At 59.5% G+C, this 22,982-nt stretch overlaps 11 protein-coding genes across 11 annotated transcripts; 7 read left to right on the plus strand and 4 right to left on the minus strand.

Annotated features, from left to right (window-relative positions):
- Nucleotides 1-41: 41 nt before the first annotated feature.
- Nucleotides 42-1,558, minus strand: THITE_2114503 (uncharacterized protein). The gene is made up of 2 exons (XM_003652703.1): nt 1,243-1,558; nt 42-1,176 (listed from the first exon to the last, which is right to left on the minus strand). Exons 1-2 carry the CDS (start codon nt 1,417-1,419, stop codon nt 322-324), a joined length of 1,032 nt encoding a protein of 343 aa, XP_003652751.1. The 5' UTR covers nt 1,420-1,558; the 3' UTR covers nt 42-321.
- Nucleotides 1,559-1,797: 239 nt separating this feature from the next.
- On the plus strand, nt 1,798-2,382 carry THITE_2143978 (uncharacterized protein; the record flags this gene model as incomplete). Its single annotated transcript, XM_003652704.1, has 2 exons — nt 1,798-1,863; nt 1,927-2,382. The coding sequence occupies 2 exons, from the start codon at nt 1,798-1,800 to the stop codon at nt 2,380-2,382; spliced, it is 522 nt and encodes a 173-aa protein (XP_003652752.1).
- A 25-nt stretch (nt 2,383-2,407) lies between these two features.
- On the minus strand, nt 2,408-3,922 carry THITE_2095468 (uncharacterized protein). The gene is made up of 4 exons (XM_003652705.1): nt 3,793-3,922; nt 3,681-3,732; nt 2,816-3,596; nt 2,408-2,756 (listed from the first exon to the last, which is right to left on the minus strand). The coding sequence occupies exons 1-4, from the start codon at nt 3,891-3,893 to the stop codon at nt 2,533-2,535; spliced, it is 1,158 nt and encodes a 385-aa protein (XP_003652753.1). The 5' UTR covers nt 3,894-3,922; the 3' UTR covers nt 2,408-2,532.
- Nucleotides 3,923-4,467: 545 nt separating this feature from the next.
- Nucleotides 4,468-6,595, plus strand: THITE_67036 (uncharacterized protein). The gene is made up of 2 exons (XM_003652706.1): nt 4,468-4,770; nt 4,947-6,595. The coding sequence occupies exons 1-2, from the start codon at nt 4,678-4,680 to the stop codon at nt 6,411-6,413; spliced, it is 1,560 nt and encodes a 519-aa protein (XP_003652754.1). The 5' UTR covers nt 4,468-4,677; the 3' UTR covers nt 6,414-6,595.
- A 395-nt stretch (nt 6,596-6,990) lies between these two features.
- Nucleotides 6,991-8,267, plus strand: THITE_2144003 (uncharacterized protein; the record flags this gene model as incomplete). The annotated part of the gene is made up of 5 exons (XM_003652707.1): nt 6,991-7,043; nt 7,324-7,687; nt 7,760-7,938; nt 8,030-8,129; nt 8,199-8,267. The coding sequence occupies 5 exons, from the start codon at nt 6,991-6,993 to the stop codon at nt 8,265-8,267; spliced, it is 765 nt and encodes a 254-aa protein (XP_003652755.1).
- Nucleotides 8,268-10,139: 1,872 nt separating this feature from the next.
- On the plus strand, nt 10,140-12,894 carry THITE_2114513 (uncharacterized protein). Its single transcript, XM_003652708.1, has 2 exons — nt 10,140-11,162; nt 11,219-12,894. The coding sequence occupies exons 1-2, from the start codon at nt 10,404-10,406 to the stop codon at nt 12,665-12,667; spliced, it is 2,208 nt and encodes a 735-aa protein (XP_003652756.1). The 5' UTR covers nt 10,140-10,403; the 3' UTR covers nt 12,668-12,894.
- A 1,292-nt stretch (nt 12,895-14,186) lies between these two features.
- On the plus strand, nt 14,187-15,882 carry THITE_2087899 (uncharacterized protein; the record flags this gene model as incomplete). The annotated part of the gene is made up of 2 exons (XM_003652709.1): nt 14,187-14,270; nt 14,329-15,882. The coding sequence occupies 2 exons, from the start codon at nt 14,187-14,189 to the stop codon at nt 15,880-15,882; spliced, it is 1,638 nt and encodes a 545-aa protein (XP_003652757.1).
- A 175-nt stretch (nt 15,883-16,057) lies between these two features.
- THITE_2114517 (uncharacterized protein) lies at nt 16,058-17,463 on the minus strand. The gene is made up of 2 exons (XM_003652710.1): nt 16,369-17,463; nt 16,058-16,315 (listed from the first exon to the last, which is right to left on the minus strand). The coding sequence occupies exons 1-2, from the start codon at nt 16,876-16,878 to the stop codon at nt 16,142-16,144; spliced, it is 684 nt and encodes a 227-aa protein (XP_003652758.1). The 5' UTR covers nt 16,879-17,463; the 3' UTR covers nt 16,058-16,141.
- A 788-nt stretch (nt 17,464-18,251) lies between these two features.
- Nucleotides 18,252-18,810, plus strand: THITE_2114519 (uncharacterized protein). The gene has a single exon (XM_003652711.1). The coding sequence runs from the start codon at nt 18,340-18,342 to the stop codon at nt 18,790-18,792; it is 453 nt and encodes a 150-aa protein (XP_003652759.1). The 5' UTR covers nt 18,252-18,339; the 3' UTR covers nt 18,793-18,810.
- Nucleotides 18,811-19,889, plus strand: THITE_2114520 (uncharacterized protein). The gene has a single exon (XM_003652712.1). It carries the CDS (start codon nt 18,847-18,849, stop codon nt 19,435-19,437), a length of 591 nt encoding a protein of 196 aa, XP_003652760.1. The 5' UTR covers nt 18,811-18,846; the 3' UTR covers nt 19,438-19,889.
- Nucleotides 19,890-20,221: 332 nt separating this feature from the next.
- THITE_128660 (uncharacterized protein) lies at nt 20,222-22,206 on the minus strand (the record flags this gene model as incomplete). Its single annotated transcript, XM_003652713.1, has 2 exons — nt 20,574-22,206; nt 20,222-20,473 (listed from the first exon to the last, which is right to left on the minus strand). The coding sequence occupies exons 1-2, from the start codon at nt 21,897-21,899 to the stop codon at nt 20,222-20,224; spliced, it is 1,578 nt and encodes a 525-aa protein (XP_003652761.1). The 5' UTR covers nt 21,900-22,206.
- Between the last annotated feature and the right edge of the window lie 776 nt (nt 22,207-22,982).

The raw sequence follows: 22,982 nt of genomic DNA on the forward strand, positions 1-22,982 counted from the left end.
TGGACTAGCGGACACCGGTCCAATCAGCCCCGGCTGTTACTTATTCTTTTGCCCAGAGCTCCTATTCACGGGAGCGCATGAATTGATGATTGATGCTCAGTGATGAGAGGCATTGAATGGGCTCTCTGTGGCAAGGGAAGAATGGCGCATTATCAATACAATTTCAGTTTTTCTCTAAGCAGTTATTCTCGAACGACCAAAAATTAACGACCTTATTGTCCTGGTTGCGGTTTGCCACAAACCGCAGGTCCCTAAAGTATGGGCTACATTCGTTTGCCGTACCATGAATGGGCCCCGCCCCTCAAACACATGATTGCGAGCTCACTGCTTCTTGGCCTCTCTCGCCGCCTTCCGCAGCGCCCGGTTGCGGATGTCAACGTGCATCCTCTTGTTGTACCAGATGGTGAAGGCGCTCGCGACGCCCACGGTGTTCTCAACCACCCACTTGAAGATGGCGTGGCTCCACCACGGCGTGTACGTGTTGGCGAAGCTCTCGGTGCTGCTAAGGCCGACCTTCCCCAGGGCGGAGCGGACAAACTGCGCTGGGTTTGGGATGAGCAGGCTGGTGCGGCGGACCTTGCTCATGGCAGTCGTGACCAGGTAGCTGACGACGAGGTGGACATCGACGCCTTGAGGCTTGAGCTCCGACGCAAGCGCGCTGCTCCAGTGCTGCAGGAAGGCCTTGCTGCCGCTGTAGGTGGCGAGGTACGGCGTGGGCATGACGCCGGCGAACGAGCCCATGGTCAAGATGAGGCCCTTCTTGCGCTTCGCCAGGATCGGCGCGACGACCTGCGTCGTCTTCAGCGTGCCAAGGCAGTTGATGGTGACGATATTCTGAAGCTCGTCGCGCGCCGTCTCGAGGAACGGCACGGGGATGCTGTGGGACTGTCCGACATTGTTGATCAGAATGCCCACGTCCAAGCCCGAGATCAGCTCGGCGAGGCGTTCGTAGTCGGCATCGTCGTCCCGAGAGTAGTCCATGGCAAGCGTCTTAGCTTGAAAGCCAGTCCATCTCAGCGTCAACTCGCGGGCGAGTTTGTCGAGTTTCGATTGCGTGCGGGAGACGAGGACCAGGTTGAAGCCCTTGGCGGCCAGCTGCGATGCGAACTCCTTGCCTAGACCGTCCGATGCGCCCGTGACGACGGCCCAGGTTCCCTTCTTGCCATACTTGCGGAGCTGTCGATAGAACCATTGTCAGCACTGCAAGCTATGACTTCCTTAGGAAAAACAGGGCGTAGTTACATTGGTGCCGCTAAGGATGAAGCAGTTCAACAAGAGTTGGAGAAAGGAGAGGGCTCCTCGCGCGAGGTAGAGGGCGCCAACGGCGGCCAGACCCCATTGGGCTTGCTGCGGGACGGAGTTCCAATAGCCGAGGACCTTATCGATGGGGTCCTGGAAGTAGGTGAGGTTGAATGCCATTTTGCCGCTGCAGTCAAGCCTTTCTCGGGGCAGGCAATGCGTCTGGGGTGTCAGGATAATGGGTGAAGTTCCCCAAGTTTTTGCGACCCGCAGCTGAGCCCCTGGCCGCTTGCTGTGGAGTGTTTGCTGGAGCTTTGGCCAATTTGCTGCTGCACTGCTGCGCTGCCACGCCAAGACACAGGCTCTGACAGGGGCCCAATCATGCAGCCGAGTGAGCTCGGCTCTTGCCTGGCGCGCGAGCGCGCGCGAGCATGAGTGAACTTTCGTGGACGGTGAACCAGGAACGACCAGTTCTGACTTCCCCCGACGGTCTGCGACCAGATTTTTCGACGGCAGCGGCACTTGTCTCGCTCACCCCATCTCGCCGTTGCCACAACAATGGACAAACTACAGGCATTCCTCCCTTCTGCGGAGAAGGGCTACCTGCCCTACTACCTGTTTTTCGTACGTCGCTGGGGCGGAATCCGCGACCAGTTCACCGCATCCTAACCATGCCTCGCCTTGCAGATCTCCATCGTGTCCATGGGCAACTCCCTCCAGAACTACGCCACACTGCACTACACGCGGCGCATCTACAACGGGCGCTTCGTGCCCAACCACTCGCTCCCCCCGGCGACCGAGCGGTACGACCCGGAAGACAGCACCAGCATCCTCAAGCCGGCCTCGTCGACGGGCAAGGACGCGGAGAAGGCCAAGGACCAGGTGACGCCGCTCGCCGCCCGCCTCTTTGGCACCTACACCTTCGTGGTCGGCATCATCCGCCTCTATGCCTGCTACCAGCTCGAGAACCCGGGCATGTACCAGCTGGCCATCTGGACGCACGTCATTGCCGCGGTGCACTTCACCTCCGAGATGCTGGTGCTGAAAACGATCAACTTCTCCGGGCCGCAGACGTTCCCCTTCTTGGCTGCGTACGGCGGCACCGCCTGGATGCTGTTGCAGTACAACCACTATGTGCAATAAGGAGGCAGTTCTGGAGGGGCGGTTGCGGGAGGCGGGAGTAGTTTCTCTGTTCTGCGTTGTGCCAGGGCTAATAATGCTAATGCTGACACCCACGGCCTATTTATGCTCATACCGTGACTGTGAAAATAGAGTGCCCTCCGCCGGCCGCGCTCAGTTCAACAGCTTGCGGTACAATTCCCCGCCGCAGCTCCTCAATCGCGCAGCCGCCTGCTCGGGAGTGATATCCCGTTGCGGCTCGGCCAGCAACTCAAAACCGACGAGGAACTTCCGGACGGTGGCCGACCGCAACAACGGCGGGTAGAAATGCATGTGGAACCAGCTGGTCTCGGCCTCCTGCTCGGTGCAGTCCAGCGGCGCTTGATGAATACCGGAGCCTGCATATTGTTTAGCAACCTCTCCAACGCAGGGAAGCAGCACGTCAGCCGGAACTCACTGTACGGGAAGCTCGTCTCAAACAAGTTGTCATAGCGCCGCGTCACCTCCTGCACCGCCTCGGCAAACTGCAGCCGCTCCTCGTCCGTGAGGTCCACCAGCGCGCGGACATGGCGCTTCGCGATAACGAGCACCTCAAACGGCCAAATGGCCCACCAGGGACAGACGACGAGAAAGCCGTCGTTCTGCCACACGACGCGCTCGCTCCTGGCCGCCTCGAGCTTGGCATAGTCGTCCAGCAGATGGCGGCCGTTCTCGGCCCTGTACTTGGCCATCTGCGCGAGCTCCTTGGCCGGCTCCTCGGGCAGCGTGCTCGTGGTCCAGATCTGGCAGTGCGGGTGCGGGTTCGAGCAGCCCATGGCGGCGCCCTTGTTCTCGAAGATCTGCATGTACCGCAGCTGGCCCCTGGGCGGGTCGACCTCGCCGTCGGGGTTCGCCGGGATGCTCGCGAGAGCCTTCTCGCCCTGCGCCTTGAGCGGGTGCGCGGCACTCAGGTGGCTGGCGTAGATACGCGTCCAGGTCTGGATGACGGGCAGGATCTCCGCGGCGGCCATGTCGGCGAGCGTGACGTGGTGCTTGGGGGAGAAGGTGAGCACGTAGCACCGGCCGGTGACGGCCTGCGCCTGCAGCAGGAGCGAAGCAACGCCATCTTTGTCGGTTTGCGGCTGGTACTCCTGCTGCTGCTCCTTGACCGCGCTGTAATCATTGACAAACGTGAAGGTGCTCTCGTACTGCGGGTTGCGGTCGCCTTGGGCCCGCGTATTTCCGGGACACAAGTAGCACTGCGGGAGGTGTCAACTTGTCGGGACGTTCCCACATATTCGCTCAACTTTTGGCCGAGGGACGGTCTACCCGTATCTGCTCACCTGGGGATCGTATACGGGGAGTACGTTCTTAGACGGCGCTTCTTGTTGGCCCCTGTTGCACCCGTCAGCATTGGCAACAAGCTGGTAACACGGGCCGAAGATTGATGCTCACTGCCATGGCCGCTTGGTGCGATGGGGCGAGACCAAAAGCCAGGAGCCGGTCAGCGGGTTGTATCGGCGATGCGAAATGTCATCGAGCACAGGATCCGCCATCTTCGTGATCGCCAGACGCGACAGAGTCTCACGAAAGAAGTGCGCGAATTGTTGGGAAGGAGAAGTCCGCGCGAATAACCCAGGTCTCACTGGTAACCTCCAACGACGGTCAAAGGGTGTGGGCGAAGAGGATGTGGGGTTATTGGGCGGACTCGTTCGGCATTGCTCAATAAGGTAGGTAAAATGGATATTTTACATCATTGGCGGTGCAAACTTCCGTTCTCAGTCTTGAAATCAGGCCGAAACTCCTTACAATCCACCACAAGCTAAGTGCCCAGTTTGAAACAATCCTGTGCCGCCTGGAGGGGTGCACAAGTACTGTGTACAGACAGGTTGCATTCCTTGGAGGGGCAGACTAGCTGCCGGACCTAACCGGGCCTCCGGGGTGGGCGGAAGGGTTAGGGTTATAATACAGCTCAAACCACCCCCGCACCGTCCCACCCCGATGTCAGCCTCAATCCTTGAGCTGCTTGGTTAGCCGGCAAAACCTCGGCATATTTAGGGGCGGAGATCGCCTTGTGGTTGCCGCGGGTTGACTTCCGGCTGCTGCCGCAGTCACGCCCATCAACCAGCCAACGATTCCATCAATTCCCTGGACAGCCATCAGGGAAATCCATCGAAATACGCGTCGCACTCACTTTCACGTCCTCCGCGCAACCGCAGAAGCCCTTTATTGGCATTTGCGCGTGTTTTTCGCATCGATCCAAACACTCTTGGGCTGCTTGACGTACCCCTGTCTGCGTCACCGGCGCTTCTCCGCCAGCGCTGAGCTGCGACCAGCAGGATGGGCGTTATTCGGAAGAAAATTGCTGCAAGAGGCGGAGAGGGTGGCGTGAAATACGTTTGTGATGTTTGCTCGGCGGATATTACTTCCACCGTAAGTAATGACTCTGTGGCCAACCTCTTTCCCGACGGCAGAGCTCCCTTGCCGGCCAGCTCTACTCGCGAATGTCGTCGCGCATGTCGTCGCGCATGTCGCATGCCCGGAGTGTTCGGTGTGGGGCGATTTCTTCCGATCGCGCGACCTGCAGCTAACAGTTCTCCGCCCGACAGGTCCGCATCAGATGCGCCCACAGCGCCTGCAACGAGTACGACCTTTGCGTGCAATGTTTCGCCAACGGCCGTTCCAGCAACGCGCACCAGCCGGCGACGCATCCCTACCGGGTCATTGAGCAGAACTCGTTCCCCATCTTCGACCGAGAATGGGGCGCCGACGAGGAGCTTCTCCTTCTGGAAGGCGCAGAGATCTATGGCCTGGGATCATGGGCAGACATTGCCGATCACATCGGCGGGTACCGGCACAAGGACGAGGTCCGCGACCATTACCTAAAAGTCTACATTGAATCGCCAAACTTTCCGCTCCCGAAGCGATGCAGCCCGCACGATATGGAACTGGCAAACGAGATTTCAAGAGAAGAATTCCAGGCCCGCAAGAAGCGCAGGATTGAGGAACGGAGAGAAGCTGCCAAGAATGCTCCTGCGCTACAGCCGAAGACCAAACCGACTGCCAGCGTACCGTCCTGCCACGAGATTGGAGGGTACATGCCTGGGCGTCTGGAGTTCGAGGTGGAATACGCCAATGACGCGGAAGAATCCGTGCAACTTATGCAGTTTGATCCGGGTGACGGCATCAACCCACGCACCGGCGAGCTGGAGCCCGAGATGGAGCTCAAGCTCACCGTGATGGAGATCTACAACTGCAGGTTGACACAGCGGGTTGAGCGAAAGAAGGTGATGTTTGAGCACAACCTGCTGGATTATAGGGAGAACAGCAAGGCCGAAAAGAAGCGGTCGAAGGAGGAGCGCGATCTTCTCCTTAAGGCAAAGCCTTTCGCGCGCATGATGAACCGGGTCGACTTCGAGCAGTTCTGTCAGGGCCTTATCGATGAGCTCAACCTCCGACAAGCGATTGCACAGCTGCAGGAATGGCGCAGTCTCAGGATTGGCGACCTCCGAAGCGGCGAGAAGTACGAGCAGGAGAAGGCGGCGCGCATTCAGAAGTCCATACCTTTGGGATCTATGGATCGCGAAAGATTGGCTGCCACGCAGCGGAACAAGCAGCCACCGCCTCCAGAGCCCCCAAGTGGTGCCGCCCTCCTGGTCGCCCCAGAGCTCCCGATTCGCTCCGCGGCGACAAACGGCGAAGGACCGAACGGCATCAAGACCGAGGCCAACGGGGGCCACGTTGACGGTGGAAGCGTTGTCGTCGTGAACGGCGCAGCTTCCTCACGACAGCGATACATTCCGCCGCCAATTCCCGGCGTGCAACCCATGCAGCTCACTCAAGACAATGCACCGGACCTCCATCTTCTTACATCGGACGAGATTAAACTTTGCGAAACGCTTCGCATCCAGCCGAAGCCGTATCTGATGATCAAGGAACAGATCCTCAAGGAGGCCGTGAAGGGCAACGGGAGTCTCAAGAAGAAACAAGCCAAAGAGATCTGCCGCTTGGACTCGCAGAAGGGTGGGAGAATTTTTGATTTTATGGTCAATGCTGGTTGGGTGGTGAAAGCTTGATTCGGGGACAGCAGCTGTGTCCACTTTGGCGGGATCTCTCCATGGCGGAAGTTGGGATGCTTCCTTTTTTACGGGCGTTGGGGTTGGCGGGGCGTGATACCACACAGCGATGGAAATTAGTCTTGCATGATTTATGATTACATAGCTTTGCAATGGCAATTTTGCACATGGCCTTTGGCAACAAGACAATGTTGATGGGAGAATGGTGAGATGTCTCGGTGTTTTGGTAATTCAGGGGCTAAATCAACACAAGGGCCGGGCAACCCAAGGCTGGAACCCCAATTCCCCCTCCCCCTCCTGGGAGCCCTGCCGGCGCAATCACGCACACACACGCCGGGGAAATGTGCTCATTGGCCATGCGCATGTAAGTCGAGCCCCTCCTGCCCTGGGCGTGAGCATTTAAGGCAGTTTTCGTTTTCCCCCCTTTCCCTTCTTTCTCCTCGTTACTAGGAGCCCTCCATCAAGCATATGTGTGGCCTTGCGGAATCGCCTACGGCCTTCTTGCTTGCCTCTATCACATTATAGATTTCTCACTGCCAGTACTTGTTCTTCCGTCAACCCCCTACTTGCCCGCACCATGTCGGGCAACACGGTCTACCTCATCACGGGCGCGAATAGGGGTAAGCGACGGTTTCCAGCCTGTTCCGATTTCTTTTGGGCATTACGCTTTCCTCCTTTATTCTGCCATGAACCAAATCTTGCTGTCCATTTTCACCCCTTTTCTTTCTACTTCCCCTTTCCCATTTCCCTATCAACCTCATTGCCACCAATGATCCAGCTCTTTTCCACCCGCACATCCCAAGCATCTGAAGCGGAACTCTCACTTACCACCCGCCGGCTCCCAAGGTCTCGGCCTCGCAATGACCACCCTCCTCCTCGCCCGCCCGCACACCACCGTCATCGCAACCAGCCGCAAACCCGCCGACAGCCTGACCGCCCTCTCGACCGCCAGAAGCAGCAGTAGCAGCACCATCCACCCCACCAGCAGGCTAATCCCCCTCCTGCTCGACGAAGCCGACGACGCCATCTCCTCCGCCACGCTCCCCGCCCGCCTGGCCGCCGCCACAACCGCCGCCGCTGCCGGCGGCAGCAGCAGCAGCGGCCCCCCCCTGCGCCTGGACGTGGTCATCGCCAACGCAGGCTCGTCCGCCGCCTTCCGCGACGTGCTGGGCACCGACCCGGGCGCGGACATGGTGCGGGATTTCGAGGTCAACGCGGTCGGGCCGGCGAAGCTTTTCCGCGCGGTCTGGCCGCTTCTGGAGCGCGCTTCAGCGGCGGGCACAGCAGAGGGGCAGGGGGAGGGGGAGGGGCATAATAAGCAGGCTGGTAAGGAGGAGGGGAAGGAGGTGGGAGGGGTGGGGAAGTTCGTGCTCGTGTCCAGCTCTCTGGGCAGTATCGGCCTGCTGGACCAAGAGAGCCTGCCTGGGGTGGCGTACGGGATGAGCAAGGCGGCGGCGAACTGGTGGGCGAAGAAGGTGAGTGTGGAGTTTAGGGGAAGGTTGGTGGTTGGGGTTTTGCATCCCGGGTAGGTGGTTATCCCATCGTCTTCTTCGTTCCTTCGACTGGTTCTTGTTTTTCCGCTTCGTGTAAACTGACGGGGGCTGTGCTGTGGACAGGTGGGTGCAGACCGAGCTTGGACAGGCGCTCGCGGATGCGGTTGGGTTCAAGGAGCCGCCCATGACTCTGGAGCAGAGTGCAAAAGGGATGATCCAACAGGTATGGTGCTTGTTGTTCCTGGGTGAGGGAGGCTTGCTTGGCTAATCATGTATCTGCTGCTCTGGGCAGATTGACAACCTGACCCCTGAAAAGTCCGGGCAGTTTCTGCAGTACAACGGCGACCAGCTCCCATGGTAGTTGAAGGAATTCCTACGGCTGCGACGAGTCATGGTTTCCCTCGTTTCGTTTCGGATATCCATGGATTTTACGGTGTTGAGGGAGTGAGGATTGTTTTGGATTTGCGCCGCCGGCATCCAAACCACAGTTACAAGATGGTTGCAACCGTTGCTGCGCTGTTTGTCTGCACCCGCAGGGCGAAATGGGTCTGGGCAGTGCTATATGATCCTCGGATACGACTCCAGGGGTGGAAGAATCAAAGTCATGGGACTTAAAACAAGACGAGGGTTGGAAACACCTCAAACGGAGCACACTCAACGGGGAGTCCTCCGCGAGCGATTCGAACTTCCGCAATGATCTTGCTTTAGTCAGGGACCACGGAGGCATGTACCTTGAACCCTAACAGAATCATGTGCACGCCCCCGCAAAAGCTGATGCTTGCCTCGTCGAGCAGCCCCCTGGCGCCACTTGCGACATGCTGCGACCCAGTCCAGACCCTGATCTGGCGATAATCAACCCTAGCTCGCAGATCAACCAGCCACGATGCGCAGCGCAGTTTAGCCGGGCGCGTTGTTGCCGATCCGGGTCTCTGGGGAAGGCCGTTCTGGCGCCCGGTGCCAGAACAAACATTGGTTCGATGCGGCCACGCGCTGCGCCAGGAAGCTGCAGCAGTTGCCGTACTTTGATAGTACTGCAGAACGCTAACCTAAGGTATCGCGGGGCTCCTCGGCAGCTTGTAGGAGCTTGTGCCGGCCTTCTGGTTCAAAGGTCAAAGATGGGTACAGGTGTGTTAACGTTACATGATTCGGGCCGCTGGCGGCCTCAGGGTCCGATCTTGACTGTCGCAAGCTCAAGCTTTGCCCGCCTACCAAACAGGGCGATCGGCACACCCCTCTGTTGTGGCAATTGACATCACCTGTGTTCCGCGGCTGGTGGTCCAAGATTTGAGGTAGGTTGGTGGCAGCGCAACGCTGCGCTTTGTGGCACTGCATTCTCGTGCGAATGGGTCAAGGGATGCCAAGTTCAGGTCCGTGTGAAACATCAAGCCGCGCAATCGGCAACAGGGCTGGATTGGGGCGGGCAGATCATTGTTCGTTCCACTTTTTGAGGCCGGTGGTGACGTGGGTGGGACAGAAGCTGTCCCGGTTAACGTTTCAAAGCGGCGCCAGCGGCGAGGAGGACCCGCTCTCCCCAGCAGCCAGCCGCCACAGGTCAGGGATCCCCACACTCCCTTCCCGTTACCCGGCCAGAAGCTTGTGGCGCAATTCCCCCCCACCACGGACTCCTGGCCATGGGACCCTTGCCGCCGCTCAAGCATGCCGCAGAGGTACCAGATCGCGCAGGTCTTCCCAGCCAGCGATTTTTCCTTCTTTTTCACCCGTGTATGTACACTACGGTCTGCAGTTGATCATGGCTTCGTCTTTGTGACTCTACTACGCTACTTGACAGGTTTGCGCCATGTCATTCTTCCGCATTTAGTTTTTTTCCACGGCAGATTGCCCATCGTTGTTCGGCTCCGCAGGTCGCGGTGGCGGGACCTCCAATCTGGCCATCGCACACAGCAACCATCCTGGAACATCCTCGGCGCCGACAGGGGCCAAGTTCAACAAGTACAGAAACACACACTCGATCCGCTCGTAGTTACAGCTGACGTCTCCGGCTCATGTGCGAGTCCTACGCTCTGGACGACTTTTCTTCACCTCCTTACTCGCGTCCCCGGTCGTCTCGCCCTTACACTACGGCCGCGGAAAACTCGGGACTAACCAGACGCTTTTTCATCCCAAAGCCGGTGAATTCGGCCAAAGTCTCGCAACCCACGGACCTCTTCTTCAGTTCTCCAGTCCTCCACGTCGTGTGTCTCAGGCTACAGCTCGGCTCCTCCACCTGCCGCATCTTTGTCTCCGCAGCCTGTGGAGAAGAAGAGGCGACCTAGACCAAACCTTGTTGCTAGTCTAGTCTCCTGCCCAACTCAGCCGCAGTGCAACGACCAAAAACCGCAGTTCATGCCGCCGCCGACGCCCTCCGCAGCGTTGACGCCGATACCACGACGACCTCTCCAGGAAATATCCATTGAGCCGACCGCCGCTCACCGAACCCGCTACCCAAGAATACAACAACGCTGACGGCAGAGTCGTCGAGTCAGCTCCCGGCGCAGCCATGGACAGCGCCGCGCAGGCCGTCGGCCATGTCCACGGCTTATACGCCCGCGCCGCCGCAGACAGGCCGGCCGCGTTCAAAGCGATCGGCATTGGGCTGGCCGTCGGCTCCGGAGTGTTCATCGGGACATCGTTTGTCCTCAAAAAGGTTGGGCTGCTCAAGGCGAATGAGAAATACAACGAGGTGGCGGGCGAGGGGTATGGCTACCTCAAAAACGCCTACTGGTGGGCCGGCATGACCCTCATGATCTTGGGCGAGGGGCTCAACTTCGCCGCCTACGCCTTCACAGACGCCATCCTGGTCACGCCCCTCGGCGCGCTCTCCGTCGTCATCACGACTATCCTGTCTGCCATCTTCCTGAAGGAGCGGCTCAGCATGGTCGGCAAGGTCGCTTGTTTCCTGTGCATCGTCGGATCTGTTGTCATCGTCATGAATGCGCCCCAGGAGTCGTCGGTCGCAACCATCCAGGAGATGCAAGATTTCGTCATCCACCCCGGCTTCTTGGCCTACGCCGGCGTGATCCTCGTGGGCGCTGCTGTTGTGGCAATCTGGCTGGGGCCCAAGTATGGGAACAAGAATATGCTGGTCTACATCTCCATCTGCAGCTGGGTGGGCGGGCTTAGTGTTGTCGCTACTCAGGGGTTGGGTGCCGCCATCGTTGCGCAGGCGGGCGGCACTCCGCAGTTCAATCAGTGGTTCCTCTACGTTTTGTTGGTGTTCGTCATCGGGACGCTCCTGACAGAAATCATTTACTTGAACGTGAGGTATTCCATGTCCATTATTTCCAATCCCGTGTTTGCTGACGGCCCCTACAGAAAGCCCTCAACATATTCAATGCCGCGTTGGTTACTCCTACGTACTATGTCTACTTTACGAGCACCACCATCATCACCTCGGCCGTCCTATTCCGGGGGTTCAAAGGGACCCCGACGTCCATCGTTACCGTGGTAAACGGCTTCCTGACTATTTGCGCCGGCGTCGTACTCCTGCAGCTGTCCAAGTCCGCCAAGGACGTGCCCGACACCGCGCTTTTCACCGGGGACTTGGACCAGATTCACACCATTGCCGAACAGCCACAGTCTGAAACGGAACCAAAGGCCGATGCCATTCGGGGCGCGGCGGCAATCGTTAGGAGACTCTCCTCTGCCAGACAGAAGATGGAGCTCGAAGAATTTAAGCGACTACAGGAGGAAAAGCGACAGGAGAGCCTCGCGCCGGTTAGCGAGGACGGTGCGCCCATCTACGAGTGGGATGGGATCAGGCGGCGACGAACTATGACCGTCAGCACCCGCAGGTCCATGACATCCCCGGCGCCCACCCAATTCGCGCCGCCCACGCCGCACCCCCCTCTGGGGTGGTCGCACTTCCCGACCCCGGAAGAGCTTGGCGAGGCTAACAGGCCACTCTCGCCGGCGCTCTCCAGCATCGTCGGCACCATCCGCACCAGAGCGCGCAGCGTGCTGCTGCCTGGGCATCCCGACTTTCGCAAGACCGCCGAGCCGCCCAAGGTGCAAAGCCCGATGCACCCGGTCCAGCTCACGTCGATAGCAGTGGCCGGGTCAAAACCCGGGGAGATCGAAGAGTACAGCCTGCCAGGCACCAGCGTCGGCGAGGACAGCTCACGGTCCGCGCGGCGGGTGCAATTCGGGCCCGACTCCCGCAATGTGTCTGATGACAACCAGTCAGCCATGTCTTACGCACCGCTAACCCCGCCATCTCACTCCGCCCGCCGCCAGTTTTCCTTCCATTCCATGTTCCGACGCCACCAATCCCACGCCCACGGCGACGGCAGCGGCAGCGGCGGCAGCGGGCACGACGACGCCGACCACCAGCACCACCACCACCACCCGCTGTTCGCGCGAGGGGCCCGGCAGGGGATCTCGCCGCGCGGCTACTCGAGCCCGCAGATCCGCGGCGCCACCGAGGAGGAGACGCTGGGGCTCGTGAAGGGCGACTCCAACACGTCCCAGTCGATGCCCGCGCTGGCGCAGTACGACGACAGCGACGAGGACGACTACACCGCCGAGTACTTCGACGACAAGCAGGCCCGATACGGGCACAGCATCACCAGGGGGTACGCCGCCAACCCGAGTCCGCCGCGCAGGAGGGGCAGCGACGAGAAGGGATCCAGTGAGGCGCCGGTCGACGATCATGAGACGTACCTCCAGCGGCTGAGGGATCGGCGGCGGAGTGGTGGCGGCGGCGATGATGGCGGTAGGACGCCGCCGGCGGGTGGTGGTGGGCGGATGGCAGGGTTCATCTGATTTCTACGGTCTCATTTGCTTTTTGGGTATATTACTGTTTATGCTTGGGAAGAGCCTAGGCACGACACACGGACGATGAATGAATACAGCATGACGACGACAGGAAGGGGGGTACTTCATGAATCAGCACCACCACACTCCGTTTTGGTTATCCTCTACCGGCTGCACCTTTTGAATGGGCATGCACCTCGGGCAGCTTTCCATGTTGCTTTCTGGCTCTTTCGGGTTGGTTCTGCATGGGATCAGGGAGGATAGACTGGGCCGGTTTGGCATGGCATGACAAGACAGGTCGTGGCACGGTGTGTGGCTTGAGGCATCCTGCATGATTCGATCATTGTATACTACTACTAGCACTGGTGGGTCGGTTGGCATACACGGCAATGGAGAGTTGGGTGCTTGTGGTTTGCTGGTCACGGTGGCTGTGTGGAGAACTGTTGGCTTTGTTCTGTGACGATGCTGCTCTTGTGCTCAACGCTTGCCGTAGACTGGTTGTTACTGGATGGCCGCGAGGGCGTTCTCAGCGACAGTCTCGGTGGTGTGGTATCTGATCGGTGGATAGGGTTACAAGTTCATGGGTTAGCATCTATACGGCGATTCGGACATGGGCCAGGCGCTCTCGTGGTAGAAGTCAAGCGACAATATGATCTTGCCACTGTCCTGCCTATGTTTCGGCTGATTGTCACGACTGCCACCTCGAATTCTCTGCGGACTGCCAGCACTCACGTTGCACAACGGAGGAGAGACAAATTGCTTCGATTATACCATGTCTTGTTTGTGAATTATGCCTTATCACCAGACCACCCATCGACTTCGGTCTCCCGTTCTGTTCCTCTCCTCATCTCCCTCTCTTGCGCATCGTCGTCCAAATGGGCCACTCCGCTCCACCAAGCTTAAGCTACATAGCAACTCCACATAATCACCAACCGTCTCGCTTCGGCTCTCTGCGCATATCTCGATTTGCCAAGGCCGCGTAATTCTGAGACGGCCTGTCGCGGACCCGGTGACCGAAGCTGGAGGACCTGAGGCAAGTCCTCACACACATTCCAGTTTAGCCTGTTCCTCAAGACTGGGCAAAATAGCAGAGAAGAACTATGGCCACTTCACGCTTGACAAGGAAGGGCCGAGTAACGGAACACTGCCGGCAGTTGCCCTAGCATCATGCGTGGCATGTGGGACAGACATCGGTAGTATAGACGCACAGCCGGACCGGACCGGCCCATGAGTGGTGTTTCGGCACTTTCCAGGACCTTGATTTGGGGCGGCGATATCCCACCCGGCCACAATCTCCTCTGCCGCCTGGGCAATGACCTCTACCCCCGGGCACGCCAAAGGCGTGTCGTGTTTCATGACCGTCTTTGCATGTTATCCAGCACGCTCTTCATGTCGCTCATCGCCCGCTGCTCTGACTAGTGACTGAGCTTCACTTGCGTTCTCGCCTGCCTTGCTCTCAGGGTGCACATCCGGAGGGAGAGGGTACGAAAGGGACTCTCCTGATCCCTTTCTGAACAGCCTATCCAAAATGGCGCGTCGCGGTGATGAACCGACGGTTCGGATCTTGATGCTCGGAGCGGCCGGGGTAGGCAAGAACTGCCTCGAATCGAGGGTAAGGGCCACGGAACATCGATATGGGCTCTGGGCGTCGGACTCTAATAGCTAGACAGTTCACCACCATGACATATCCGCCCGTGTACAACCCGGCCTTGACGCTCAACAGTAGGCGCTACCTCACACTCTCACGGCACCAGCACACTCGGCCCGAGGGGTCTACTCAACTGCTTCGAACCTCGAAAAGTCTTGACGGCTTTGGGAACAACGTCGGAGCTGGAGGGACAAGCTACTCCCCAGGCCTCTCAGGGGCTTCTCCTACTTCGGCACCCGAACAACAACACAGACACAAGACCACACCAAACCAGGAAATACCGCACCGGCCGTCTTCTCCAAACAGAGAAACGGAATCCGGCGCCGGCGAGACGTATCTCGTCGAACTGATCAACGACCCCTCTCTTCAGGACCCCAAGCACCGAGCGCGGGTGCTTGCAAAAGGCGAGTACGACGCAATCCTGCTCGTCTACGACATCGGCAACCGCGAGTCCTTCGATGCGATTTCCAGCCTGCACAGCGAGATTCCCCGGCGAAAATCTCCGCGGAAGAACCCGCCTGGCGCGGTCCGCCGTTCGCGGAGCAGCATCTTCGGGAACGGCGCGATATCAGGCACGGCAAACCGACGAGGAGACGGCCGGACTGTCGTCGCGTTGGTGGGGAACAAGAGCGATCTCGACGATGAGCCGGACAGCCCCTGTCCCGCAACAGACACAGATCCTCCAGCGGGGGACACGGAAGAGGACGGCCTCATGCGCTCAATCCCCGAGAAAGTCGCCGCCGCCGCCGCCGACGACGAGGAGGCTCGTCCGCTTTTGAATCCCGCCGATAACATCTCACTCCCACAACTCGACAGCCGCAGCCCGCGCTCGGCGCTCCTCCCCTCGCCATCGCGGTCCGAGCACCTGCCCTCTTCCTCCTCTGGCGCAGGGGATTCGCCAGCAGCGGCGCAGCAGTCTCCGTCCTTTCTCCCGGACAGACACATAACCATCGCAGCGCTCACCCCGCGCCGCCGGCTACCTCACCAGCCTGCTCACCAGGAGCCGCTTCTTCCTGACGACCGAGCGCAGCGACGACAGGTCTCCCGCGCCGAGGGCCTCGCCCTCGCGCGGGCGCTGCACGCCAGCACGCCGTTTGTTGAGGCTAGCGCGCGGACGGGCGCCAATGTGGAGGCGGCGTTTGAGGCAGTCGTGCGGGCCGTGGTGGAGGGGCGAGGGGAGCAGGAACAGGGGAAGGAGCAGGAGCGGGCGCAGGAGCGGGCGCAGGAGCGGGCGCAGGAGCGGGGGGAGGGGCAGAGCACGGGGAGGGAAGAGCAGCCCGGTCGTGGGATGATGGAGGTTTTGGGGGGTGCAGATGAGAGTGGGGGTGGGAAGAAGAGGAAGGGGCGGTTGCGGAAGGGGAGGAGGCGAGGGAGTGAACATCAATCAGAGGCGATAGGGGCGGTCGGAGACGGGGCTGGTGGCCGGAAGAAGTACAACGAGATTGAGGAATCGCCGTTGGAAGAGGGCACCGAAGCTCCGGTAGGGCAAAGGCAGCGGCGGGAGAGCGTGCTGAGGCGGCTCGCCGATGTGTTCAGGATGTGGACGGCGGTTGCGCTGGCGGACAGTGGCTTGTGAAAGGCCCTAAAAAGGGAGTGAGTGAGATGGTAGATGTGTCTGGCAAAATCTCCTTCTGCAACCGATGGAACAAATGCTCGTCGTCTCATCATTTCGTTCCGTCATGTACAGGTACAAGGAAGCCCGAGGCTAGGGAAATGGAAGCAGAAAATCGTTGAAACCCATTGAACGCCGCGCTATGCAACCCGCCCCGGCCAGGCCCTGAATCCGGACTTTTGAATCCCGAAGCGGTATCCAAAAGCGGCCGGAAGAGGCGCGTCTACCAGTCAGCCGCCCAGCCGTTCTCCGCCAGAAACTCCTCGCAAGCCTGCTTGAGGTCGAGGTTGGGTCGAAGGTCGCTTATGTACAGTGGGTCCCTGGTGAGCGGGTCCAGGGGCTGACGGCGCAGGTGCTCCACGATGGAGGCACGCTCGTATGACTTGCCGGTTTTCGTCTGCCGGCAGGTTAGGACACAGCCAGCACAATGGCTCTGACATGGAAACTCACAATGACAGGATCGACCATGACGCAGAAGCTGATGTCGTCGATGGCCCAGTCGGGAACCTGCCGCCGCTTTTCCCTGGCCGGTCTCGCCTTTTCGAACACGTCGCGCACCAGGTCGATCTTCGCCCTCCACTCGTCCTCGATCTCCCTCCTGCTGCCCTCGTCCAGGCCCGCGGCTTCCCGCACAGCCTCGTCACGCCCCCTTTCGAGCAGCCCGATCACCTCCATCTCCAGCTCGGACGTCTCGCGTATCCTGCGCTTCTCCATGTCGTCCCAGCGCTCCTTCTTACACTTCAGCACATGGGTCGTGACAGTTCCCAAGCTCTTGTCGAGCGTCTTCAGGCACAGCTCGTGCGCCTTGAGCGCGTGCGTGAGCGCCTCGTCGTAGGCGCGCAGGGCGAGGTGGGCTTGAGAGAGCGAGTAGTGCGCCTTCATGCTGTCAGGCGCCAGCTTGAGGCACTCGGTGCAGTCGGCGATGGCGTTGTCCCACTGGGACAACTTTAGGCGGGCCATGGCGCGGTTCGTGTAGAGTGCCGGGTTGTGGGGGTCGACAATCAGGCTGCACGGCCGGTTAGCTCTCGCATGGATCAGCGTTTGTTGGGGGAATCCATGGATCCATGGACCATTGGAGCATACGCCTGCGAATAGAGAGCCTCGGCCATGACGAAGTCGCCCGCCTGGAAACGGCGGTTGCCCTCGTCTTTGAGCTGCAGAGATTTTGCCATCATGAAAAACGTCGCAGCATGGTCCTTCCGGCGGACTTCCGAGGCTGGTTGCAGAGAACAGGATCCGAACGAACGTGCACTGCCTTGGGCGGGCAACCTGGGAGCTGTTTTCGATTATTTGGAAACGGGCGGCCGTGGCTGTATTGCGCACAGCGCAGCGCTGCGTCAGGGCAGACTGTCACGACACTGCCGGTACCTCAGGTCTACCTGTTAGCAGGGAAAAGGTTGCCTTCGGCAAGTACTTCCAGGTTGGCAAAGAGGAGCTCAGGTGGGCGGCTGTGTGATAAGGTTGCCGGAGTTCGGCGGCAGCTTCAGCGGGACAACCGGGCAGCTTTAGTGGGGCTCAGGTTGCCCTGAAGATCACCCCGCGGTAGCCGTTACACACCGAGAAGTGTATTTTAGTTGGCCAAGGTGGGGCATCAATTGGGCCCCGATTTGTCAAAACCGGGAAGATTCCAGAAGCCGGGCCAGCCAGGGCGCTGTGCTTTGATTCACTTGAAGGGACCGAACTGCGCCCATTCACCATCATGTTAACTTAAGTTGCATTTCAGTTCCGGTCCACGTCACGGCTGAGTGCTGCTGACGGTTTCAAAGGCAATAGACTCTTACTCCCAAAGCATTCACAGGCAGTGTATATGCACCAATCTCTTTGTTGTGTGTCTCATGGCGTGTTGACCAGTGAGGTCAGGTGTTCGCTTAGTTATCTGCACCCTGAGGCCGTGTCGTGCGACATCCTGACACAGCCTCGCAGGCTCCAATGGATGGGCTGAACTCCACGAACCGTCGCCTGGCTGGGCGGCTGTCCCAGGCCGCTAACGATGATGCATCATCACTCACACTACGGAATACATACACAGAACTTTCAGTTCCATTCCAATTTCTTGTTTCATTCGGGCGGTTGCTGCGACGATGACGCTCGTCCAGGACCCCAAGAACCTTCCGTTGGCAGCGAAGTGTTTGGCTTGACTGGAGGCAGGGAAGCCACCAAATTGCGTGGCTCGCTCGGCAGGCCAACTCACGCTCCAGGCACCAGGCTCTCTAAAAGCGGGGAATGCGGTAGGCTTCCAACCTAGCGAGCTCCACGGCACCTGTTGAAAAGAGGGCAACACAGCAGCGCCTGTTGAGGCGCAGCGGGAGGCAGAGAGTGACATGTCTCCTCTACCAAAGCTCGACAGCAAGAGACAGACATCCATCTGAACCGAAACAAGGTGGACGCACCCGGCCCTGGCGTTTGAACTACTCCAGGATAATGGCCAGCCAAACCATCGACACCAGGTCCTTCGCGCTCAGCGCAGACCTCCAGCTCTCATCGCCGTTCTTCACCCTCCTCCCGGCCGAGATACGCAATCTCATTTATCTTGAGTTTTGGAACCTCTCCGCTCGCCGAAAGCACATCATTCGCAATGAAAATCCGGAAATGTCAGTCTCGGGGGCTAAAACGAAGCTGTGGTCGCATGTCGGCTGCATTGCAGATCCTCGCGCCGAGGATGTCCGGTTTGAGAAGTTTGCTACGGAGACAGACCCGGCCGAAAAGCGGGTTTGGAAGAAGAGGTTGCAGAGCGAATGGTGCTTTCACTGGGCCTGTGAAGAGCGTCATTCCCAGCCGCCCTCCGAGAGCGGGATTGCTTCTGGAGTCCAGGGTGACCCTGAGGGAGCCAGGTCCAACCTCATGGATGTCCTGTTGACTTGTAAGCGGATGTGAGTGGTAGCAACCCCTGACTCAATCTGGCGACCGTGTTCATCGCGGAGCAGGTACATGGAATGTCTCCCATCTCTCTACGGCAACACCACCTTCATCTTCACCGACACGGGCACCGCGGGGGCCTTCCTCGAGCTTTACAGCCAGGACATGGAGCGGTATCCACTCCGCTCGCTGGAACTGTGCATCCGCGCGACCAACATCATGACCGAGATCTACTACCCGTCGGCCGGGCCCGGCGGCGACGAGGGGCCGCCGGCCGTCTTCGCCGGCAGGGCCCGGCCCGGCCTGTCCATGAGCAACAACCCGTGGCAGCGGGTGTGCGACCAGTTGGCGCAGCTCCGCAACCTTCATGAACTGCGGGTCTGGTTCGACTCGCGCGACCTGCGGCCCTGGCACAAGCGCGTCAGCGAGACGCGCTTCTTCGGGAAGCTCTTCGACGTGCGTGTGCCGGACAAGCGCCGCTTCGTGCTCGGCCTGCCAGAGCTCCCTGCCCGGCGCGGGCCGGACACTCATGTGCTGGAGGGCCAGTACCTGGAGGGGGAGCGGCTCGAGGATGCACCGTTCACGGTGGAGAGGGGTCCCCGCCCGAATAACTGGCGGATTCATCTTCGGAGCATCATCAGTGCCGGCGCACTTGCTGGTTGATCGTAAATGTACCCAGGTTGTCGACACGCCAGGGGCAAAGAAGATGTTGTCCATAGCAGCAGACAAGCCATCAGCACTCGTTTCATGACCTGCACAGTTTCCCAACGCACTAAGACACATCTCGTCTCTAGCAGCCTGGTTCTATTTAGCGGCCATCCCTCCGTCATCGACCATGTCTCACTTGGGCTGCTCTCAACAGTCCATTGCATCATTACCCAGCAAATCGACTGCATTCCAGTCACAACACACAATGAGTATATTTATCCGCACGCAAGTGCTGGACCGAAGAAAATAAATGCCGGACAAGCCAGTCCCAGCGCCACATCTTGTCCCCCCAAACAAGAAACGAGATCTTCCACCTCCTCAATGTATGTACGAAGGGAATACCGCAAAGTAGCCAGCGGTACAGCCAGTTCAACCAGCCGACGGCCGCGAGCGGCTCGAAGCTCTGAAGAAAGGCGCGTATCCATCCCTCCCCGCCACGACACACGAGACACGGCGAATCCGCCCATCGCCGCCGCGTCCCCCAGTCCAGCCCGATATTCAAGAACCATCCGTCGTTCGCCCCGGGACCCCGCCCATTACACCACCGCCACTCCTAAACGCCATCCTTGCTACAGGGAGAAAAGAAGGCAACACACGAGACAACACACAAACCACTTCCACATGGCATCAGCACCAGCACTTTATTTTCGACCCCACCTCCCCTCCCTTCCCCCCTTACACCGGACACTAACCGCGCCACCCAGACCCCAGCCCTATCGAATTAATATTATCATCATCCTCAATAAGCCTGCCCCGGCGCAGGGCCCACGTTCCCGCCCTGATAACCCCCCGGGCCGCCGGAACTCGGACCGGGACTCGGACCCCTTCTCCCGCCGCCGTTCGGGCTCCGCGGCCGTCCATAGCCGCCGCGCGGCCCGGCGCCGGCCTGCTGCTGCTGCTGCGGTGGGGCGCGGGGCTTCACGGGGCGGGTGGAGAGGCAGGTGCGCGGGACGACGCCTTGCTCGGAGCGGTCGAGGCGGATGCAGAGGGCCTGGGAAGAATTGGGATCGTTAGTTGGGTTTTTTTGTGGAGGGATGATCTGGAGTGCGGGGGTTGCAGGGGGAAAAAAAAAAAAAAAAAGGCAGACATACCCAGCCGTCATCGTACTCGTGGAGGAGACGGACGAGCTGGCCGGCGCGCAGCTCCATTTCGTCGTCCAAGGTCGGCTTGAAGTCGAGCTGGACCCGGTGGACGGTCGAGTGGGCGGGGCCGCCGGCCGCGGCGATGGCGGCCGCGCTGGCGGAGGGCCCCGGCGACTGGCCCGGGGCCATGGAGTGCATCGAGTACTCGGTGCCGGCGGGGCTGGGAGGCACGGCGTACAACGGCGACGGCGGCTTGGTCAGGTCAAGCGGCTTGGGGGCGTCCTTGCGCATGGAGGTTTTGCGCGTCAGACTAGAGGCCGCGGGCCCGCTGCTCGAGGCGACACCGATCTGGTGCTGCTCGTCGTCGTCGTCGCCGCCGATTGGAGAGACCGGCTCGGGCGGTGCGTTGGTCGTGGTGGCGCGGCCGACGCCGCCCAGATCGAAGGAGCCCATGGAGCTGATGGGGCTGACGGGTTCGTCGGGGATGCGCTGGTTATCGTGGAAGGGGTTGGCGGTCGGGTACAGGCTTCCGCTTGTGCCCGGCCGGTTGTTGTCGAGGTTGGGGCTGGCCATGGTCGAGCGGACTGTCGGGCGCTCCCAGGCGCTGCCTCCCGTCGGACGGTTCAGCTGTGAGGTTGTGGTGCTGGAGACCGGGTTCAGCGTCAAGTCGATGCCGCGGCTGGCTCTCCTCTCCGCCTGAGACTGAGAGTTGAAGTTGGGGAAAAACTGCGTGACGGGCCGTAGGCTGAGCCGCGGCGCTTTGTTTGGCGCCGGTCGGATGGCGGCGCTGTCGGCGAACGGGCCGTTGATCTTCTCGTCATCCTCGATCTGCTGTCTGCGCCTCTCGAGCTTCCTCTTCCGGGCGCTGAAGACCAAGTACAGCAACACGAAGAGCACCAGGAGACCCGCCAGCGCACCAATCACGATACCGGCCTTCGCCGTTCCGCTCAGCTCCCCGCTGTCGCTCTCGCCTTCGCTCGGCTCCGAAGTGGCCGTAGGTCGCACTGCTGTGCTTGTTGGCGTCTCCGTTGAAGTCTGGAGGGTTGTCGTCGTCGATCTCGTCGATAATGTCGGGGCGAGCGCAAGCGAGGTGAACGTCATGGAGCTCGTCATGGTGGGGACGACCTCAGGCGGATAAATCGTCGACGTGGTATCCCTCTTGGCCACAACTATCCTCGGCGAGTTGCCCGTGGACCTTTCGCCCACCAGCAGCCCTTCGACTTCCCTCGCCGCCATGGTCGGTTGTGTTGGGTGCGCCGGAGCGCACTCTCTGCTGTTCGGCGATTCTTTGCTCTGTCGATAATGGAATCCCAGATCCCCAGTTTTCCCGGGCATCTACTCGCAAAAGAGCGCTAATAATCTCCTGCGTCCCGAAAGCATCTAGATCCGAAGGCGCGTCGCGGGGGCGAGGAGAGCCAAATCTGTGAGAGAAAGGAGAACAAAGAATGGATGGCGGCTGCGGTGCGCGCGCGGATAAAGGAACTCGAATCCGTTTGAGGAAAGGAAGGAATGGATAGTTGGTTATTGCGAAAGGAAGGCAACAGGCGAGATCTCCAGTCTCAGCTAACCATCATCGGAGCGAAACGCTCACGAACACCCGGAGAAGACGGTCTCTGAGTGTCTGCCGTCTCTCTGCAAGAGCAGGTGAGGGGAGGTGCCGACACGAGAGGGCGGAGGCACCGCAACGACCTGCTGAAGGGGAGTGTTGGCGCTAACGAAGTGCAGAACTCTGTGTCCCCTGCGCTCTGCAGATTCGGCAAAAACGTGGGCAGGGCAGCAGAGGTGCACAAGCAAACCCAGGGGTCAGGGATCTGCGCGCGAGATGTGCGCGGGCTGTGTGCCGCTCATCGTTTTCTGCTGGCTGAAGAAGGCAGGCAGCTAACGTTACCTTGAATTAGCTGCTTTCCGACGGATGCTGTGCCGTCGGCGAAGCGGTTGTTGCCACTCAAACCTAGTTATTTCCGCTTCGTTGGTCCGTTGCCACCATTCGTGTCCCCTGGGGGCCAACAGATAACTACCTTACACTATAAGTATTCTGGATCAATTCAATCGAACCATGGGCACCTCTGGAGCGGTCATTAACTACGGAGGTTTGATCAACAAACTCTCCGAAAACCCAAATCACCTAACCAATTTGCAACAATCCACCTACCAACCCCGCCCCCGCCCCAAAATTTTCTCTAGCCGGCACAGAAAACAAATTCCCTCCACCTACTAGCCACCTTGCCCTATTTTCTTCCTACGCTGCCAAGCCCTCTAGCCGACAGAGCGATTTAGCTGTACGCTTCCTAGCCTCAATTGAGTTCAATCGAATTTAATTATAAATGTCTAATATTAATTCTCTACTATTAGAAGTTTCTAAGCGTAGGTTACTAATAGTTTTTATAGTTGCTTATTATCTCCCTTTATTGCCTTTGA

Source organism: Thermothielavioides terrestris, chromosome 2, assembly GCF_000226115.1.
Source record: "Thermothielavioides terrestris NRRL 8126 chromosome 2, complete sequence".
In the NCBI taxonomy this organism is placed as follows: domain Eukaryota; kingdom Fungi; phylum Ascomycota; class Sordariomycetes; order Sordariales; family Chaetomiaceae; genus Thermothielavioides; species Thermothielavioides terrestris.